This window comes from Gorilla gorilla, chromosome 17 (assembly GCF_029281585.2).
Source record: "Gorilla gorilla gorilla isolate KB3781 chromosome 17, NHGRI_mGorGor1-v2.1_pri, whole genome shotgun sequence".
Lineage (NCBI taxonomy): Eukaryota > Metazoa > Chordata > Mammalia > Primates > Hominidae > Gorilla > Gorilla gorilla.
Window position 1 is genome coordinate 78,608,567 of NC_073241.2, and position 21,599 is coordinate 78,630,165.

General features: G+C 37.0%; 1 protein-coding gene across 9 annotated transcripts in view; it reads right to left on the bottom strand.

Annotated features, from left to right (window-relative positions):
* Positions 1 to 21,599, bottom strand: part of DYM (dymeclin) — a 410,032-nt gene that overhangs the window by 274,306 nt on the left and 114,127 nt on the right. For all 9 annotated transcript variants that reach the window (XM_031003621.3, XM_031003623.3, XM_055368706.2 and 6 more), the window contains 2 exons: positions 12,921 to 13,046; positions 11,058 to 11,200 (listed from right to left, as the gene is read on the bottom strand). In XM_031003621.3, the coding sequence (XP_030859481.1) occupies positions 11,058 to 11,200; positions 12,921 to 13,046 (269 nt within the window). The remainder of the gene's footprint in view (positions 1 to 11,057; positions 11,201 to 12,920; positions 13,047 to 21,599) is intronic.

Genomic DNA, 21,599 nt, shown 5'->3' on the forward strand with positions numbered 1-21,599 from the left:
TGCTGGGATTACAGGTGTGAGCCACCGTGCCTGGCCTGATTCTATTTTAAAAGGGAAAGTTTTGAATAACTCTTACCATTAGTCTTTGAAAAAAATATTTATGTAATTATAAATATTAAGAATTATTCATGTAAAAGGTGGTCTCAAAGCTACACAAGCTATAGTTTGAGGATTTTTCCTACCATACACAAATTCTGTCAGTGAGTAACCTTGAATAAATTTAATCTTTAAATTTACTCCAAGCACCCATTCTGAAATAAACATAAATTAAAACAGCTGCTTAATAAAAGTTTACACTCACTTGACAGTGTAATTTAACAGTTTCAAAGCAAATAAGTTTTAACCACTTCATTTTTCAAAGAATAAGATTTATAGTCTCAAAAAATAGAATTCCATAATTTCAATTTTAATATTCTCACTTTTAAATATTTTTAAATTCTACAATTTACAATTCAGTCTCAAAAATAGATTAAATCATTAGCACCAAATAAATGGCACTTGTAGCAAGCCTCAGAAACTTATTCCAGGATTTCATCTGCAATTGATTGCTTTATTCTATATTCCTCCTTGTAAATACAAACTAATTCGTTCTTCAACTGTTTGTAGCATGAAAGAGGCCATCAGTCTTCCCTTCAAATCTGCTAATAAGAAAATGAGAGTAGAAGGTCGGCTTAATGATTCCCAAAGCCAATCCTGGGAACTGGTTTAAAAGTGGTTGTCAGCAAATTACAAGAAAAAAAGATAACAAAGCTGTATTTTGACATTAGATTATTTCCAATGAATATCATTTTTAAAACACCTTTTAAGAAGTCTAAAATCATACTTTTGTCAAAGAGCAATTAAAAATAAAATAATTTTTCTACAACTAAATATAGTTCTTTTGCATCATAAACACTATTCTAAATCATCAATGTATCCCTGCAAGGAACCACTGCTCAGAAACAGTAAACAGAAATTAACTATATTTTATAAGTCACAAAATGAGTTCAATCCTGAAAAGGGGGGAAAAAAAGTCATTCTTTCTGTGAGCACATAAAATCTCTCAAATTATTCCAAATAGAGATGAAATGAGAATATAATTATTGTTTATTAAGCAGTTTCTTTTTTGAAAGTTAGAAGTGTTTTAATTAGAAATCTGTTATTTTCACAACTATGCCTGTTTCTGATTGCCACATACTTTTTCTCTTACTGTAGTTTTTCTCTCTCAATGAGTCACCCTAGAAAAAGCCAAAACTGAAGAGAAAAATAACAATCAAAGAAAATACATTATAATTACTGCATACCATACCCATCACAATGAATTCAACAGCTTTCTCAAAAACAGAAATTAGGAATATGAGTTTTAATCTTCAAGTTCTACTGTATGAATTTCTCTATCATAGCATTTGCCGAAAGAAATAAACACTCCTTTGGCCTTATAATTTGGCTTGGACACCCGCCACTGCAAGCAAAGGGAAAAAAAATTTTTTTGGATGGCTCATTCAAATGGAAAAACTATATATCAGAAGTTATTGTGTAAAACCTCAGTACTTGTGGTGGAAAATGAAGTTTGGCAGAACACATTTAATTAGATTTGACTCTCCAAAATATGAAATAATTATAATGACATTACAGCTTTGTCTTATAACTTAAAACACAGAAGAAATTTCAAAGTCAACACTTCCTTGCTTCACCCCTTTTTTTAGACATTGGAGAAAAGTATATTAAAAGAAAAGTCCAAAGTGGTAAGGACAGAATCAAATGAAAAAAAATAAAATAAAATAAATGTTACAACTTATTTCACCTCATGGTATCAAATTTTCAACATATTTCTTTCATCATCTACCTGAATCTCTATTATATATTTATTGTATACATTATTATATGTTATATTACAATATATAAACAGTGTATATACCAAACATCTGATAATTTTCATAATTTATTTACATTAAAAATCTGAATAAACTTGGAAATCATAAGGCCTTTATTTTTCAGTATTTTTAAAACAAAAGTTATATTTTAAATATTACCATGTAATAATATTTGATACTAATAGTGACCATTTATTGTATACTTCCAAGGTACCAGTCTTTTTCCTATACATTTGCTCATTTGATCTCAGCAGCCCCACAAAGGAAGGTATTATTCTCATTTTATTGTGAGGAATTTAAGTTATTGAAAGGTTAATAGCCCAAGAACACGCAGTTAATAAATAGCAGGTCTGGCATTCAATTCCAGGTCTACCTAACACAAACATCTAGAGTCCAGTACGTCCCTCTTCTGTAATACCAAATTATTGTAACCCACAGCTAGATCCTCCAAAGGACAATGTAAGTGGTGGCCCTCAAAATTAGAAAAAAGGATAACCTGTTTCAATCACAGAATTGTTTTCTGAGGGGCTCCTTACACATTTTGGCCTGTTTTGTTTTGTTTTTTGTTTTTTAAAAAACAAAAACAAAACATAACAAAAAAACAAGTTAGCAGGGTTAGAATGGGTAGTGAGTGATCCACTTTGGCCACAGTCCTCACCAACACCACTAAGCAGAGCTGTGGTTTAAGATAATGACTAGAGCTGAAAGGTACCTTAGATGCCAACATGCAGAAGAGACCAGTAGCCTTCCAAATTGAGAATTTCAGTGAGGAGCATTCCAGCACAAGCTACTTAATACCTGGTATGGACTGAATTTTTGTGTCACCCTCAAAATTCCTATCTTGAAGCCACAGGTCTCAATGTGAAGGGATTAGAAGGTGGAGCTTTCGAAGGTGATTAGGCTTAGATGAGATCGTGAGAGTGGAGCCCCCATGATGGGCTTAGTGCCCTCATAAGAAAAGACCAGAGCTTCCTTTCTCTGCCCTGTGAGGACACAGCAAGAAGGTGGACATCTGCAAGTCAGGAATAGGGTTCTACACCAAGAAGTGAATCTCCTGGCACCTGGATCTCTGACTTCCCAGCCTCCAGAAATGTGAGAAATACATTTCTGTTGTTCAAGACACCCAGCCTATGGTATTTTGTTACATTAGCCCAAGCTAAGACAATACTTTACCATCTAACATCCTGTCCCATAACATAACAAATTATGGAAGTAGGGGTCTTCAGTCATTTGCTTTATAAAACATCTTTAACAGATGGGCATGATGGCTGATGCCTGTAATTCCAGCGCCGAGGCGGGCAGATCACTTGAGGTCAGGAGTTCAAGACCAGCCTGGCCAACATGGTGAAATCCTGTCTCAAGTAAAAACATAAAAAATTAGGAGTGGTGGCAGGTGCCTATAATCCCAGCTACTCAGGCGGCTGAGGCACGACAATCGCTTGAGCCTGGGAGGCGGAGGTTGCAGTGAGCTTACATCATGTCACTGCACTCCAGCCTGAGTGACAGAGCTAGATAGACTCTGTCTCAAAAAAAAAAAAAAAAATATTTAACACGGCAGGGTGATGTGCTTGTAGATTAAAGAAAGAATTAACTATTAACTGCTTTACTGACTATACTTAAGGCTACCCATAATACTGATATCATTGATTAGTTTGAAACATTTGAAATATTTATTGTAATTCCAGTTGAGTCCGCATCAAATATTTTCTTTATGAAAATCTTTAATTGGCAAATTTTATAAACAAACTGTCAAAAAGGCAAATATAATAACCTTTTAGATAAATTAGTCAATAAGAAATGGTACCATAGTGATTGTTGTCAAGGCAAGTTCACTTAGGAAGCAAGGAGAAATCTCTTGTGGGCAATATCTGTTTAACAATCAAATTTTCCTTTTTTAACTGTTATTGGCCAAATTTTGCACCACATAAAATGAAAAGCCAGTTGGAGAAAACATGGCTGGCATATTCACTTTTGTCAGTTTTTCAAAAATATTTTTAACATAAATTTCAAATTTGAGCAGACCAAAAAGATTCAAAGTTCTTAAATTTTTAAATTGTCTTATATAAATTTGTCCAGGATTTTCTGATCATTAGCTGTTGTTCTAATTAAATTTATTTTCTTTCTTTCTATTTTAACTAATAAGCACCAGCACAGCTTCAGGGCAGAAAACAAAAACAGTTATTTACATGAGAATAGATGTTGTATAATTTTCTATTTTGTATATAATATCTCACTTATTCCTCACAATAACTCTGTTCAAATGGTCTCATATTTATCAGCATTACACATCAGGTAATGAGATTTTAAATGCTGGAGAACTTGGTAAGGTCATGCTGAGCTATGACTCTATCCCAAATCTTCTGATTCTGATTATCAGGCTCTAGAACCCACCCTTAGCCACCAGGATGTCCAGGAGTGGGAGATGAGAAAAGGCATCTGAGAGGTCCCTGGATAATAATAATCCAGGGTGAGATATCGGGGGGATTTGAACCCCTAAGAGGCTCCCAGGCACCTCCCACCACCAGGTGTACTACTAGCTCCAGTTTTGCAAAGATTCCTGTGGGTAAGTCCTAAAACACAGGGGAAACTATAGGAATCCTTATTCCTTATTAACTCTAAAGTCTGTTGCCTGGAAAACCCAGGCTACTGACCTCACAGCAAATCCTTACCAGGCTTCCAGCAAACGAAATCTATTCTATAAAAAACAGTCAAAAACTCCCTAGTTACATTCACTTTTGTTGTTATTTTACACGTGACAGCTACAGAAACACTCTGCTCTCCACACAAGAATTAAAATGTGCTACTCCTCTCTCAATATGGTACCAAGGACACAATCCTGAAGAAAAGCAAAAAGCCCCAAAATATAGGTTTAATGATCATCTGCAGCTGAAAATAAGAGCAAATCTTGGCTGTAATTATGGGCCACACACCTAACAAAATTGAATCTCACTGAGCTACACAGAGAGCCATACCTTTATATATAAAGTTTGAAAGAGGAAGATAGGACATAAAAACTACAGATCTGGAAAAGGCTTAGATGATAAAATAGGCAAAAAATTTATTAATAACTGAATATTAGCACCAAAAGAGTTAGTGTGCATTTAGATTTATTTTTTTAAACGCAGAGTCCAGAATCAGGGAAGTTAGAGTTCCAATTTATTTATTCCATGTTAGAGTACTGCACTCATTGTCAGATTTATCCTGAAAACTGGACCTCATCAGCAACAGAGCACACTAAGAACAGAAACCAAGGTAATACATGAGGAGGGGTCCGTTAAATCCATTATAAGCTGCCTCGAAACAATACATTTCCTCAGTAGTTAGTAGTACTGGCTCAACCACATGCCATGAAAGGCCCACAGTAGAAGAGATTCAGGAACTGGAAAGGAGGATGCATTCATCAGTGGTGCTGAAATGACTCGGATACATCAGAATCACCTAGAATAATTACTGAAGGTGCGAATTACCAGGTCCCACCTCATGTCTAATGAATCAGAAACTCCAAGTTCTAACTACAACACATATTTTTTTTTTTAAGTATGCCAGGTGGTTCTGGAATTCTATGATTCAGTAAAAAGTTCATTTAAAAATACCACATTAATTAAAACTGCAACACCCTCTTCTAATTAGTAAAGTAATATATCAATTAATTCTTTTTCCATTTTGTCAGCATATTAGAAGAATAGTTAAACTAAACAGAAAGGAAACAATTTTTTCTTGTACTGGAAAATTAGGAATACAGCTTTGCTTGCACCTAGCACAGATATAACACAAGATAAATATATTAATATATAATTCATTCTAACCACTTCCAGTGACTGAAGTAAACCACACTTGACACATTTGAAAAGCTTAAAAAAAAAACCTAAAATCTATAAGTTAATTTCTATTACACTAATTTTAAAAACTTACTAGTGGTAATTAAAAGGTATTAGTAATTCTTCCAGTTATTTATTACATTCTGATTGAATGCCAACCAAGCACTCACTGAGTACTGCAGTGCCAATAATAAACAGAAGGAAAAGAGGTGGATCCTGCCTCATGGGGCTTTTAGTCTAAGATAGATAAATTGATAGCAGAGTGGTTACAAGAATACCTAATTGTAAAAATTCAACTTAAGTGAAATACAAACAACGCTATACTCAATAAAGGAGACTTTAAAATACAGAGGAAAATATCCATTTTCTTATTTTTATTGACGTAGAAGCAAATGGCTTTTAAGGACAGTTGGATGCTAAATTTACTGAAGCTGGTAAGTATACTGTGGTAGCATAAGCGATATCCTCTTTCAGGAAATACACATTAAAGTATTTAGGAGTAAAGGGATATTATGATGCATGTAACTTATCCTCAAATGGTTTTAAAAAAACCGTGTGTGTATGTGTGTTTGGTGGGGGGAGAGAAAGAGAAAGGGGGAGAGAGAGAGAAGAAAGTAGAGAATGAGACAGAAGAGGAGAAAAAACAACACAACAAATGGGATAAAATGTTAACAATAAACCAATCTGGATAAAGTTACATATAGTTTTTTGTGATATTTTTATTTTGGGGACTTTTCTATATGTGTGAACTTATTTCAAAATAAAAATTTTTTTTAAGTAGGAGAATGCAGATAAATAGGAAAAAAAGATTGTTGATCATTCTTGAACAGGGGTTGTGGGTAGATGGGAGTTCATTCTACCATTCTCTCTACTCTGTCTATCTTTAGGGTTTTGTTTTGTTTTTGCTTTTTGTTGTTGAGACAAAGTCTGTCACTCAGGCTGGAGTGCGGTGGCATGATCACAGCTCACTGCAGCCTCGACCTTCCAGGCTCAAGCGAACTACCCACTTCAGACTCCTAAGTAGCTGGGTCTGCAGGCGCGCACCACCACGTCCAGCTAATTTTTGTGTTTTTTATAGAGGTGGTGTCTCACTATGTTGCCCAGACTGTTCTCAAACTCCTGAGCTCAAGCGATCCACCCACCTCAGCCTCACCCACCTCAGTGCATGAGCCACTGCACCTGGCATCTACTCTATACATCTTTGAAATTTTCTGTAATAAAATGTTAGAAAAGAAAAATAAAGAATAAATGAAATCAGGTATGTAAAGTAGCTACCACAGTGCCTGGCAAACAGAAGGCATTCAGCAAATGACAGACATCATTATTACAACTGAGTTCACATCTATCTTGAGTATTAGCTTTTGGCATTTAATTGCACACCAGTATTCACCACAGTCCACAGATGTTGGATGGCGCTCTGCTGGATACTGCAGGGGACACCCACACAAGTCAAGGAGCTTATGCCCTCAGGACTTGGGTGATCACAATAACAAAAGGCAAAAATAGCAAAGGCTCAGGGGTCTGATGAACTGAGCTTAAATTAACGAGCCAACATCATCTCTTTCCTATGTAATCTTAGACAAAATAACATACTAACCAGGAAAAACTCTTCATCCATCATTAAAAAATTAAAACCGTCTATTTCTGATAGATGAGCCTATTATGAGAATAAATGAGATGCTCAAAACGTGGCACTGTAAACTCATATTATATAAACATTAGTTCTCATTTTATTGTATGTGGAGCCAACACAGGGAGAATGATGCACGTACAGAAGTTACTACAAAGCAGAGTGGTATAGTGGTAAAGCGTTACAGGAAAAGATCGCATCTAGCCAGGAGAGCAAAGGAAGTTCTTCATGGAGAAGGTGGAACTCAAGACGGTCCTTAATGGATGAATGGGCAGAAAATAAAGAGCCAGAGAGAGAAGGAGGACTCCAAGCAACTGTTCTATCCTAGTGAAGGCATGAAAAAAGAGAGCATCTGCACAGCAAAAGAAACCACCATCAGAGTGAACAGACAACCTACAGAATGGGAGAAAATTTTTGTAGTCTACTCATCTGACAAAGGGCTAATATCCACAATCTACAAAGAACTTAAACAAATTTGCAAGAAAAAAAATCAAACAACCCCATCAAAAAGTGGGCAAAGGATATGAATAGACACTTCTCAAAAGACATTTATGCAGCCAACAGACACATGAAAAAATGCTTATCATCACTGGTCAGCAGAGAAATGCAAATCAAAACCACAATGAAATACCATCTCACACCAGTTAGAATGGCAATCATTAAAAAGTCAGGAAACAACAGGTGCTGGAGAGGATGTGGAGAAATAGGAACACTTTTACACTGTTGGTGGGACTGTAAACTAGTTCAACCATTGTGGAAGACAGTGTGGCGATTCCTCAGGGATCTAGAACTAGAAACAACATTTGACCCAGCCATCCCATTACTGGATATATACCCAAAGGATTATAAATCATACTACTATAAAGACACACACACACGTATGTTTATTGTGGCAACTATTCACAATAGCAAAGACTTGGAACTAACCCAAATGTCCATCAGTGATAGACTGGATTAAGAAAATGTGGCACATATACACCATGGAATACTCTGCAGCCATAAAAAAGGATGAGTTCATGTCCTTTGCAGGGACATGGATGAAGCTGGAAACCATCATTCTGAGCAAACTATTGCAAGGACAGAAAACCAAACACCACATGTTCTCACTCATAGCTGGGAACTGAATAATGAGAACTCTTGGACACCGGGCAGGGAACATCACACACTGGGGCCTGTTGTGGGGTGGGGGGAGGGGGGAGGGATAGCATTAGGAGAAATACCTAATGTAAATGACGAGTTAACAGGTGCAGCAAACCAACATGGCACATATATACATATGTAACAAACCTGCACGTTGTGCACATGTACCCTAGAAAAAGTATAATTTAAAAAAAGAAGAAAGCAAAAGGAGAGTATCAGGGTGCAACAAAGTAACAGACTCTTTCACAGAGTCTCAGAAACAAACAAAAGGATAACCAAAAACACATCTGTAAAAGTAAATGAGAAGAAACTGCAGAAGGCCTTGCCTGACTCATAGGAGGGTCCAAGCAAGTGGTTCACTACTCATCCAGCCGCAGTTCCAGTACAAGGATTCTCCTCCTGCCCTGTCAGTGACAACAAATTTCACTCCAGAACTGTAAGGTTTTCTACAACAAGGCACTCTGTTTCAAAGGAAATAATGTAAGCAACACATACAATGCACACACTGCTATGAAAAGAAATGCTTGCTATATCCAGGAAAACTTCAATCCCAACAAAAATGAATATAATCCAAATGAGTTTATAATTTACATTTGGCTTTGGAATATAATTTTTTTCAGTGAGGAACTTCCAAATCATATTTTCTCAAGCCAATAGTAAAGTAAGAGAATTCTTTAACTACCAACCAAAAGATCATCAGAAGTGATCACACAACTTAAGTCAAATCCTGGCAACTTGATTGACTTTCCTGGAATGTGGATTAACTTAAAATTACATGACTGTGATCGTTTTTACATTTCATTTTGCCCACAGAACGTAGCTGTGCTTTTTAGGAGAATGTCCTTTTGTTGTTTTTTTATAATCCTTTGAGTCACACATATCATGAAATAATGAATCCATAATTACTCCATCTTGATTTATACTTTTACATGAATAGTTTTATAAAGATTTAGGAAGAAAGCTGTGTAAAATGTCTTGTGACTATATAGCACACTAAAAACCATAAATCTATTTTAACGCACTTAACTGAATATTAAATTTTAAAATGGTGAGAAAAAAAGACCATAGAAAGTTATGTAGTAATAATCTCAGAAATCACCATCTCAACCCACCTTCTAATTAGATAGACAAGGAAACTGAGAGCTAGGAAAATTAAGTGGCTTCCTTCCTGCTATCTAGTTAGGAAAAGATCTAAAGTTAAATTCATGTTTTTTGGCACCTGGCACACTAATGACACCACATACAATACTGGGTTCCCTTTGATATGACACATAACTGAAAGAAAACCCAAAAACCATACACAAATCCATGTTTACTTTTTTAAAAAACTGCCAAGTATTGCCATTGTTTTGAAGAAAGCACTTACAGGCTTATACTATCTCTGCCACCCCCAAAAAACCTCTAACCATATTGGAATATTGGGAAATATTCAGCTTTTAAATACTTATACCAGTTTAATGATTTTTAAAAAAGAAAACAGTAATAGATCAATTAAGCCTTCCAATGGGACACAAAAAGCCCCTGAAATAATGAGGAAACTGGATAGGAGTAACTCAAAGAATCTATGCAGGTGTGGCACTCTTGGCAGGCTGCTCAGCACCAAAGGCAGAAGTGATCACAAGTGTGACTCAATTCATAATATTAAAAGAAATCAAAGGAAGGCAAATCTAAGAAAGTCTGGTTCACTGATTTCTGTCAATTAACAGACCAAGTCTACTGCTTTTTGAAGAGGTCTCTGAATCCAAAGAAGCTCCCAACACTAGTAAGTTATCGCAGTGCTACCTTTTCATATCAAACTGATGTCCAGCTGGAGTGTAGAGCACGCCACAGCCATAATGCAGCTGTGGAAATGTGTTCCATTTGACTCTGTCCTGCGTGATTAAGGAGAGGACATGCTGCAGGTTTAGGAGGAGTAAGGAGCTCCCAGGCCGACCTCACAAGTACCAAAGTGTCGCTCTAGGAAGTTTCATTTATATAACTTCACATGACCCAGGCCCTCCACCAGAACTACTCTCTTACTTCTAGTGTCTGTAATCCGAATACTGTGAAGTGAAGCAGAAATGAGGACTTATTGTAAGGTAGGGAAGAGCTTTCTTCACTTAAGAAATTTGCACCCAATCAAACAAAACTCAAGTTTGTGCCATTTCACAGCTTATTACAAAATTCTGCAAAATATTCAGTTGTCATTGAAGAAAGCACTTAGTGCAATAGGAAAACTGCACCTAATTAGTCACATGAAATCCTAACCAAAATATACCCTAAAATAACCTAAAATAGATTTCCTCTTATAATACAAGTAGTGTTATAAGTTTTCAAATGCTTAATTTTATTTTTACTATACAGCTACAATTCATGCAATACACATATTTATGTGTAAACATTCTTCCTGAAAAACGATGTTTTGTAGGTAATCCATTCATTATTTGCATACATTTTACATAAATCACTGCACAAAACAGAAAGATTAATATTTTAACTACTTTGTTTTCACATTTAACCAGCTGCACAAATTCAATGTAACTATTAATGGCGGCAGCCAAGCAAACAGAATTTCTTATGCCTAAATAGATAAAATTTATGTGCACCAAAGAATTGAAAAAATCTGATAAAACTTACTTGCTACTCCTGATGCAAGTCCATAAAGCAGTCCTCCCCCATCTGACTGCTGAGGGAAAACATGGGCTCCTGGAGGAGGTGGCTTTTCTTGTCTGATAAAGTTATATAATAAGGTCTTCACAAGTTTGCTGGTGTATGGAAGACTACACAAAAAGGAAAAAAAATCAAACTCATATTTATGGGAGTCATCTAATTCTGAATAACAATACAGAAATAATTCTGCCATTAACACTATCTGTTAATACAAAAGGGCTATTGGCACAACTCACAGAAATTGAGCACTGCACACAACAGTGAAGACCATGGACTTTGAGAGCAATTTTGAGGCTTAATCCTTGCTTTTCCTCTTATCACATCATAAGATATTGATCAAATTACTTAAATACTTTTTTTCTGCAGTGGGGAGAGACAAGGTCTGGTAGAGACAAGGTCTCACTGTGTTGCCCAGGCTGGTCTCAAACTCCTAAACTCAAGCGATCCTCCTGCCTCGGCCTCCCAAAGTGCTGAGATTACAGGCGTGAGCCACCGTGCCCAGCCCACTTGAACTCTTGAACTCCAGTTACTTTATCTACATTCTGTATAACACTGTGAGCTATTATAAATTTAGTGCATAACACATTATCTGGCAATTGAAGGGAAGTAGTAATAAAGAATCAGTAGAAAAAAGCAAGAATTTAAAAATAACAATAGGACTACACTTTTTAAGTATGAAATTATTCAATTATTCAATTGGTATTAAACTAATTCCTGCAATCTAGAGTAAACTTTTTAACAGATTCTTTAATGTACTATTGAGCTTTTTAAATATGGTTTCCAAGATGAACCACAAAAATAAGTAAAGAACATATTACGGTTTAAATATTTGGCACCATAATGATACTATAAAAACCTTACTTAGAAAATAAGAACACTAACACCCTCTATGTCTATTTTTAAAAAGCAACTTGAATACTCTGGCACTATAAGGAATGAAGTTCACAATCTTGTTTCAGCAAAGATGCACACAATCCCACGATGCCAGCACTACTTCAAACCACGGTCATTCTGAGTGTCATTCTGAGTGTCTCTGTCAGAGAGGGTTCCAATGCAAACCTCTGACTCCAAAGCCCAGATCCTTTCCCTCAGTGATTTTCAAATATGTTCAAAGAACATACATGCCACAGGAATAATCAGGGTAGCAAAAAGAATATGAAGAAGACAAAGCTCCCCACTATCTGAGAACTTTCCTCAAAGGTACTTTATTTGGATTTGTTTTACATTTTTAAAGTTTTGTGAAGATTATGTTAATACAAGGTCAGGTATGTGCATATGTGTTGGTCATTTGCATCCACACCCTCTAGGAGATCGTAAGCTTCTGCTCAAGAGCATAGCCCCACAGTCTAACATGCCTGGCACATGGTTAGCATACAGCAAATATTTGCAGGCTCAAAGAAGTAGGAATAGTCAGCGAAGACGCTGCTGGAGAAGTCCAAAGAGAGTAAGGGGGCATAGATCACAGTTGTTTCAAAGGGACTGCTGAGAAGAGGAAGATACAAAAATAATCTGAATAACAAATATGACTTGACTGCTTAAACATAGAGATAATGAAGGAGATGGAAGAAAAAGATGATTTCAAAGTTTCAATTCTACGAAGCAACCACTGGAGAAGGTAATGAAGCTACAGGACAGGAAGAACAGGGAGGATGGGTAGATGGCACAGGAAAGCAGAATGCGGTTCCCTATGCACTGGGTTTAAAGAGACAATAGAACAACTAGAGGAAATACCTGGTTGGAGATATGGGACAATACTCAGGTAAAAGGACAAGACTAGAAATATAGATTTATACAATGAAAAAACTAGACATACTTAAAGTAGAAACATACCATGGACCTCGCATCAAATACTTGTGGCTGATGCTCTGTCGCAAAACTTCTTTGTGGAAGAGTTGGCAGGAAAGGAAAACAACCATTGTTGATATAGCTTCTACTGATATTTCATATGTAATATCTCTGAAATGGAAGAAAAACAGAGTAACAATCACTTTGGAAGATTAAGACACTATTCTTTTCTAAATGAACTATACATTTAAAAACTCAAATCTAAATATTCAGTATTTTCAGGTTACTGAAAAATGTTAATATGTTTAATACAAAAATTAAGTCAAGCAAAAATATTAAACTCCTTCCCTGTCATTAGCTGGTGTATTTGGGTTAGTTATCCCTTTATTTCCCTATTTTCCAGTTTCCATCTCCTATTAAATGACAAGTCTATTTGTGTATAATGGAAATAGTTACTAGCAGTGTTCTGTTTTGAAGATCCACTCTAGACCTCTATGTTCATTTCTGTTTAGTGATAATACAGAGACAAATACTCAGATTGTAAAGCTGAAGAGAAGGTACAGTGTAGGGAAGAAAACAATGCCTTTTCATGCTGATGATCACTTTACAATCAGAACAATAATACACCCTAGATCTTGTGTCTCTAGCGCCTACCTTTCTCAAGGTCAACTTCGCATGTTCAGCAAAATATTAACAGTAAACAAGTTATTCCTGTTTTATTAAGCATATTTTGATTATGAAGGGTTACTCTGTCCTCTCAAGATCATAAACCCCTTTGAGAAACAAGTCTTAGATCAAATAAAAAGAAAAAGATTCAGCTGAACAGAAAGCACACAGAGGAATAAAGGCATCCAGAAATTTCCAGTTACTGCAAAACTTTAAACAGGATTATAATGGGGAACATGTTAAGACCAAGGAAGTAGAAACCTCAACAACGCAGTAAAAAGAGCAATAGCACCAAAAGAATACTAAAATATTTTTATAAAAATGAAATAATTATGAAAAACAAAGAAAAATACTTAACACCTACTTAAATGAAAGCTCATTAAACAAATTAATGATGACTTGATTCTAGAACTAGAAAAATTTAAATTCTACCAGATATCTTAAGGAGTTATTACTGATAGAAATATGTTTAAAAGGCCAGGCTCAGTGGCTCACGCCTGTAATCCCAGCACTTTGGGAGGCCAAAGCAGGTGGATCACCTGAGGTCAGGAGTTTGAGACCAGCCTGGCCAACATGGTAAAACCCCATCTCTACTAAAAATACAAAAAATTAGCTGGGCATGGTGGCAGGCACCTGTAATGCCAGCTACTAGGGAGGCTGAGGCAGGAGAATGGCTTGAACCTGGGAGGCGGAGGTTGCAGTGAGCCAAGATCGTGCCATTGCACTCCAGCCTTGGCGATAAGAGCGAAACTCCATCTCAAAAACAAAAAATAAAGAAAGAAAAAGAAATATATTTAAAAATGACATATAAAAAAGAAAAACACAAGAGACCCACGCACTTAGCCTTATTACGTGGTTGAATAAAGCTCAGCTCTACTCAGAAATCTGACTTTTAAAGTATTGTAGAACAATCTCTTTCCTGAAATTTCCATAATCACTGTTGTAAAAATTAACCTGTAAAAAGCAATTCTTGGGCATAGTGGCACATGCCTGTAATCCCAGCTACTCAGGAGGCTGAGGCACTAGAACCCAGAAGGTGGAGGTTGCAGTGAGCTGAGATTACACCACTGCACTCCAGCCTGGGCAACAGAGTGAGACTCTTGTCTCAAAAAATAAAAATAAAAAATTTAAAAAATAAAATAAAGCAATTCTTGTATTTGTTCTTCTTTCATGAATTGAATGAAAGACAAACTTGATGTTTCATGTCATGTTATGATTTACTAATGATGATTTGATTTGGGTGCTCAGAACCCCCAAAAATTTTGTATCACAATAATCATTCATTCATAACATAGCCCACGCCTGTCTGGAATCCATACACAATAGTCTCCTGGCTAGGCTTTTCACTTGGGTCAGAGTTTAAAGCCAAATCCTGACGTAACAAATACTTGGCTGTGAGTTAGAGCCTATTTAGATAGGCAGATGGATGACTATGTCCAATACATTTGCAAACGTTTGTCTTTTTTTTTTTTTTTCTTTTTGGAGACAGGGTCTGTGTCTGTCACCTAGGCTGACACCTAGTGGCGCGATCTTGGCTCACTGCAACCTCCACCTCCCAGGCTCAAGTGATCCTCCTGCCTTAGCCTCTCAAGTAGCTGGGACTACAGGCAGACGCCATCATGCCCAGCTAATTTTTGTCTTTTTTACAGAGAGGGGGTTTTACCATGTTGCCCAGGCTGATCTGGAACTCCTGTGCTCAAGTGATCTGCCTGCCTAGGGCTCCCAAACTGCTGGGATTACAAGCATGAGTCATCGTGCCAGACTGCAAATGTATTTTGTCATTGCATCAATAATAAAGAATCAGCTGTGGTGGTTTACAATTTAACATCTTACTGTATGCCTCAGATCTAGAAACAAATTGTTTTACTAAATTGTTTTAGTTTTGCTTAAACCAAAATCTATGACTACTAATAATTACTAGGTCTAATAACCTTAGGGAAAGAATATGTATTTAGAAAAAAGTGTTGTTCTCCTTCAAAATTAATTGGGCCAAACACAATCAGAAGTGAGAGAACAAAAAAAGTGTTAACCTTGGATCATCCTCTCTTACCATGGAATCCTATAAATGTAGAAGAATGAAGAGTAGAGGGTTTGATGCTGGGAGGTAAGGAAAGCTTCCAGCACATAAGAATACTGAAGCAATACAACATGACAATAAGAGTCACTCCAAGCTAAAAACCCATTTCCCCAAATTCCTAAACAGAACCATGTGTGTCTTCCATAGGCCCAGAGAAACAAATTATATCAAATTGCTTATCACACAGTATTTTTGCTCATATGATGTTCAACAAATATTGATTAAAAATTTATTCTTACTATCTCTAGACAGGCATTATGCTACATATTGGGGACATATCCATCAACAAATAGACAAGGCTCCTGCCTTTATGAAGCTTACAATTTAGTGGAAAAAAGAAAAATCAAATAATAATCACTCCAAAAAGGACTACAAAGGAAAAAAACAAGTAATAACAGGAGAGGATTACAGGACACTCTGATAGTAACTATGGGATCAAAAGAAAGCGTCTCTTAAAAAGTGGCATTTAAAACCTGGAGTATGAGTGGCAATTACTTACAAATCTTTCTTACTATAATATATGAGACTCTAGCTAGAGAACCTTTCATTTTTGCTGTTGTTTATATTCTCAACTCTAGTATATAATAGGTACTCAATGGATAAATAAATGGAAAGATGGAGGGATCTTTACTGTTTTCATTTTGACTGGAAACTTACTGAATACCTTCCTTAATAGATCCATCAGCATAGCGTACAAGGCATATATAACTTAGAATAGCAAAGAGGAAGAAGAATGCTGAGGTCAGGTAATATGTATTCATAAGCACAAATGGAATACTCATTGCAACAAAAATGTAAAGGGAATTTCATGAAAGAAGGATCCAGAATGTTGTTGACTGGCTTACAGCTGTCCTCTGTTGATTTTGCCTGACCAACATCCACCTCCTGTTCTTCTGGCAAAAGCAGCCCTTTTGTCCTCCTGAGAACCTCCCTCCCCTCCATACATTTGGATTGGATGGGGCACGACTCTGCCTCCTGGTGATCCACGTTTGGCCAATAAAAATGGTCCTTGTCAAAATCCTTCCCAGCACTTCTGGAACTATCAGAAAAGAGGCACTCTCTCCTTCTGAGATTGTGAGTGCTAAGAACTATGTATGGATAGAGCTGCTACTGGTTTTCTCTGTCGATGGATCCTGCCTGAGAACATAGCCAATCACAGCAGTGACAAGAGATTGAGAACATCACAGCAGTGACAAGAGATTGAGGGGGAAGGAGCAAAAAGGAGAGAAGAAAGAGAGGAGTCCTAGTGAAGAGTCAGCAGAATAATCAAACATAGAAAAAGAAATTACTATGAAATCCGGCAAATCCCATGAAAGAACATGAACTATCTGCATTAGGAACACAGAGATAACAGCAACCAATTCTGCCTGGGTCAGAAGAGAAATTCTTCACAAAGATGATGATATTTGAGCAGAGGAAGAACCAGAAGAAGGGGAAGGGCATTAAAGTGAAGAAACCATACAAAGGCAGCCACAAAAAGGTCTGGTAGTTTTGAAGGAAAATAAGAAATTCAATATCGATCAAACAGATTAAAAGAAGGTGGGGGAAAGGGGTGGGAGCAAAGGGACCCGAACTGGGAGCTGAGAAATTAATAAAATGGAAAAAGTATGTATATATTGGAGAAGTTAGATTAAAACAGTTATTAAAAAATCAAGAAACTATTCAAATAAATTTAAAAATCCAACTAGGCCAGATACAAGATCAAGTTTGAAAGATAAATAGCATTTCTCCTTAGCAGCACTAACCAACAATAGTAGGTTATCAAAAACAAAACAGCATTTTGCAAGACTGCCAGAATAAATAAAATGTTTGGAATAAAACGTTTTGGTCCTTCATAGGACATCTATGAAGAAAAACATTTAAAAAGGACACAGTGGATGATCTGAACAGAATGACAATACTATGAAGATAATAATTCTACCCAGATTAATACAGAAAGTCAACGAATCACAACCAAAATTCTCACTGGACTTTTTTGAGGAACTCCATAAATTGACTCACTTTTATGAAATAATAAACAAATAGCCAAGTCAACCTTGACAATAAAGAATGAAGAGGGGCACTTTCCCTACTGGATATCAAGCCACTCTATACAGCTGTAGTAAGAAAAACAGCATGGTATTTGTATAAAAAATAAACAAACCGAAGGACCCCAATTGATAATTCAAAGACAGACCTGTGTATATATGGAAATAATATACAATAAAGATTACTCCACAAATCAATGAAGAAAAACACATTGTACAGAAGATGGTAATGGCAAACACCTCTTTTATTTCATAATGACAGATCCCTACACTTTACAACATACTCAAGACCTACTACAGAAGACTGAATGACTTAGATGTGAATAAAACTAAAGTTGATAGAAGGAAGTGTACAATAAGTTTGTAACATAAGCACAAGAAAGGACTTATTAAATAAAAGCCTAAGAACACAAACCACAAAGGCAAAAATTACACATTAAATTACATCAGAATTAAAGATTACTGCTCAGCAAATGAATCCCTGGACAGAGTTAACAGGCAGATAATAGACTGAAAGAAGAACACGAAACTAATATCAAGGCTATTACAAATAACTCCTGCAAACAACCAATAAAAGGGCAGGAACTCTGCTAGAAAAAAAAAATCAAAAGATATAAACAGGCAATCTGAAACAAGGTGATATGCCCCTATGCCCTAGAGAATGTAATGTGTTGCCAGGCATGTGGTGATATAAAAACCCTCATGCTCTGCTGATGGGAATACTGACCAGCATAGTCAGTTTTAGAGAACCTATGTCCATTCACACAGACACACAGACACACACGTGTGCATGCGCACGTGCCAAAGAAAAATCCACAGAGATATGTCTGAGAAATATAGTAGGTATCCTCTAAAATGACCCCAATCATGCCTGCTTCCTGCTATTCATGCCCTTGTGTAATCCCCTCCCCTCACAGAATACAACAAAAGTGAGAGTTATGTCACTTTTGAGAGATCAGCTTACAAAATAACTATGATGTGTGTTGAGTAGCCCCTCTTGCTCTTCCATTTGCCGGCCAGTTGCCTTGCTGTAGGCTAACATACTGAGAGGTCTACACGGTAAAGAACTAAGGGAGGCCTCCAATCAACAGCCAGTGAGGAACTGAGGTCCTCAGTCCAACCCTTGAGGAGCTGAATCTTGCCAATAGCCAAGAGACCTAGGAAGCAAGGCGTCCCCCAGCTGAGGCTTCAAGTGAGACCAGAGCCCCAGCTTGACTACAACCTCATGTGACACCTTGAGTCAGAGGCTTAAAGCTACGGTATACTCAGATCTCTGACCCTAAAAAACTATGTAATAATATTTGTTGTTCTAAACAGCTAAGTTTTGGGTAATTTTCATGCAGCAATAGATGAACAACACGAAACATCCATTATTTGTGGGCATGCAAAGTTGGAGGCAATCCGGGTATAACCGATGAATTAAATAAGTAAAATGAGGCGGAGCCACACATGGAGCAAGTTTTGGGTTTTTTGGGGGTTTTTTATTTGTTTGTTTGTTTGTTTTTGAGACAGAGTCTCGCTCTGTCGCCCAGGCTGGAGTGCAGTGGCGCCATCTCGGCTCACTGCAAGCTCCGCCTCCCGGGTTCACGCCATTCTCCTGCCTCAGCCTCTCGAGTAGCTGTGAACTACAGGCACCCGCCACCACGCCCAGCTAATTTTTCTGTATTTTTAGTAGAGACGGGGTTTCACTGTGTTAGCCAGGATGGTCTCGATCTCCTGATCTCGTGATCTGCCCGCCTCGGCCTCCCAAAGTGCTGGGATTACAAGCCTGAGCCACTGCACCCGGCCCACGTGGAGAAGTTTTAAAAGCCACAGACTAAATGTTCACTTTGCATCACAAGTAACTCTTAAAAACAGTTTTGAGAGGAAAAAAGTAAAAAAAAAACAGAATGAGTTCTATAACACAATTCTATTTACATACATTAAAAATACATGTACACATACGAATAACATTTTGTACCTGAACGTATATATGTAGAAGTAAACATATTAAACACATTAGAATGGCTATCTATGGGAAAGAAAAGGAAATAGGGAATGGAGATAAAAGAGAATAAATGAATGGATGAATATTAAATGGAGGAAGGGACAGGCCTTACAGGAGCTGATGATAATAGTGCTAAAGAATGTGACAAATAGCCAGATTCAACCCTATGTCTGATGAGTCTAAAACCAGGGCTTGTGGGATGAAAGGACACATAAGAGGATGGGGAACATACTGATGTGAGAAAATGTTTAAACTAATCCAGGAAATAAAAGACGTGTGCAATAAATCATTTGGGGGGACATAATGAGGACATCCACTAAAACAGTGACAACATGAATGAAAAAGCAATCATATTTGAATAACATTTAATAAAATAAAACTACTACCACTCAGTGACAGATCAGACACTTAAAATGGGCAAGAAAAACAGATTAATCAAGAAACACTAAGCTTTCTAAATGTAGCACCCAGAGATGGTGATGCCATTAACTAAATCAAGAACACAGGAAATGGAAAATTGCCATATATATAGTCAACACTCATTATTCACAGATTCTGTATTTGTAAAATCACCTATTCACTAAAATTTATTTGTAACCCCCAAATCAGTATTGCAGCATTTCTGCTAACTGAACTAATCTACATTAATTTTCTAACTTGCACCAGAAAAATCCTAGACCAAATTTCATGACAAAAAATAGAAAGTAAAAAATTCCAAATGAATTCAAAGATAAATTATACTATGACAAAGATGATAAAAGCTGGATGTGGTGGCTCATGCCTGTAATCCCAGCACTTTGGGAGGCCGAGGCGGGTGGATCACGAGGTCAGGAGATCGAGACCATCCTGGCTAACACGGTGAAACCCCATGAAACTACTAAAAATGCAAAAAATTAGCCGGGCATGGTGGCAGGCACCTGTAGTCCCAGCTACTCAGGAAGCTGAGGCAGGGGAATCGCTTGAACCTGGGAGGTGGAGGTTGCAGTAAGCCGAGATCGCACCACTGCATTCTAGCCTGGGCTACGGAGTGAGACTCCATCTCAAAAAAAAAAAAAAGATGATAAAATGATAAAATAAAAAGCAAGGTCTGTATTTCCTTTGTGTCACTGAGGGTGGATGTGGATGGGGTATTCATGAAAGAAGAGTGGCCATGAGTTGATAGTTATTGAAGCTGAGTGACAAGCACATGGAGTTTCATTATTCTCTCTATATTTATGTGCTTGAAATTCTCCATAAATTCAAAAATATAAATTAAAAAATTGACTATTTATGAAGTGACTGTAGACCATGAGTTTGGGGAAGTCAGGAGCCTTTCTTATTCCTAGCTCCTCCCACAGTTCCCAGAAAATAGTAGGTATTTAACAAATATTAGAATGAATGAACCATTGAAAATTCTGTACTTAAATCTAATTTGCTAAAGGTGTCTGCTTTGAGAAGCTGAATATGTTCTATCAGCACTGTATTAGTTTTACATTGCTGCCATTAACAAATCATCACAAATGTAGCAGCTTTAAACAGCACCATTTGTTATCACACAGTCCTGGGAGTCAGAAGTCCAGTACAGGTCTCATGAGCCTAAAATCCAGGTGTCAGCAAGCTGCATTCCATTCTGGAGGCTCTAAAGCAGAATTCATTTCCTGTTCATTTGGGTTTTTGGCAGGACTCATTTCCTCGTGGTTGTAGGACCCAGGTCCCTGTTTTCTTGCTGGGTGTAAACTGAGGGCAATTCTTGGCTTCTAGGGGTCACCACATCCCTTGGCCCGTGGATCTCTTGTTCCATCTTCGAAGGAAGCAAGGACTTTGAGTGACTCCTTATATCACATCTCTCTGACCCACTCTGCTTTGCTCATTTAAGGACTCATGTGATTAGACTGGGCCCGACAAGATAATGAATGACAGTCTCTCCATTAAAAGGTCTTTAACTTTAAACACATCTACAACATCACTTTTGACATATAAGTTATGTT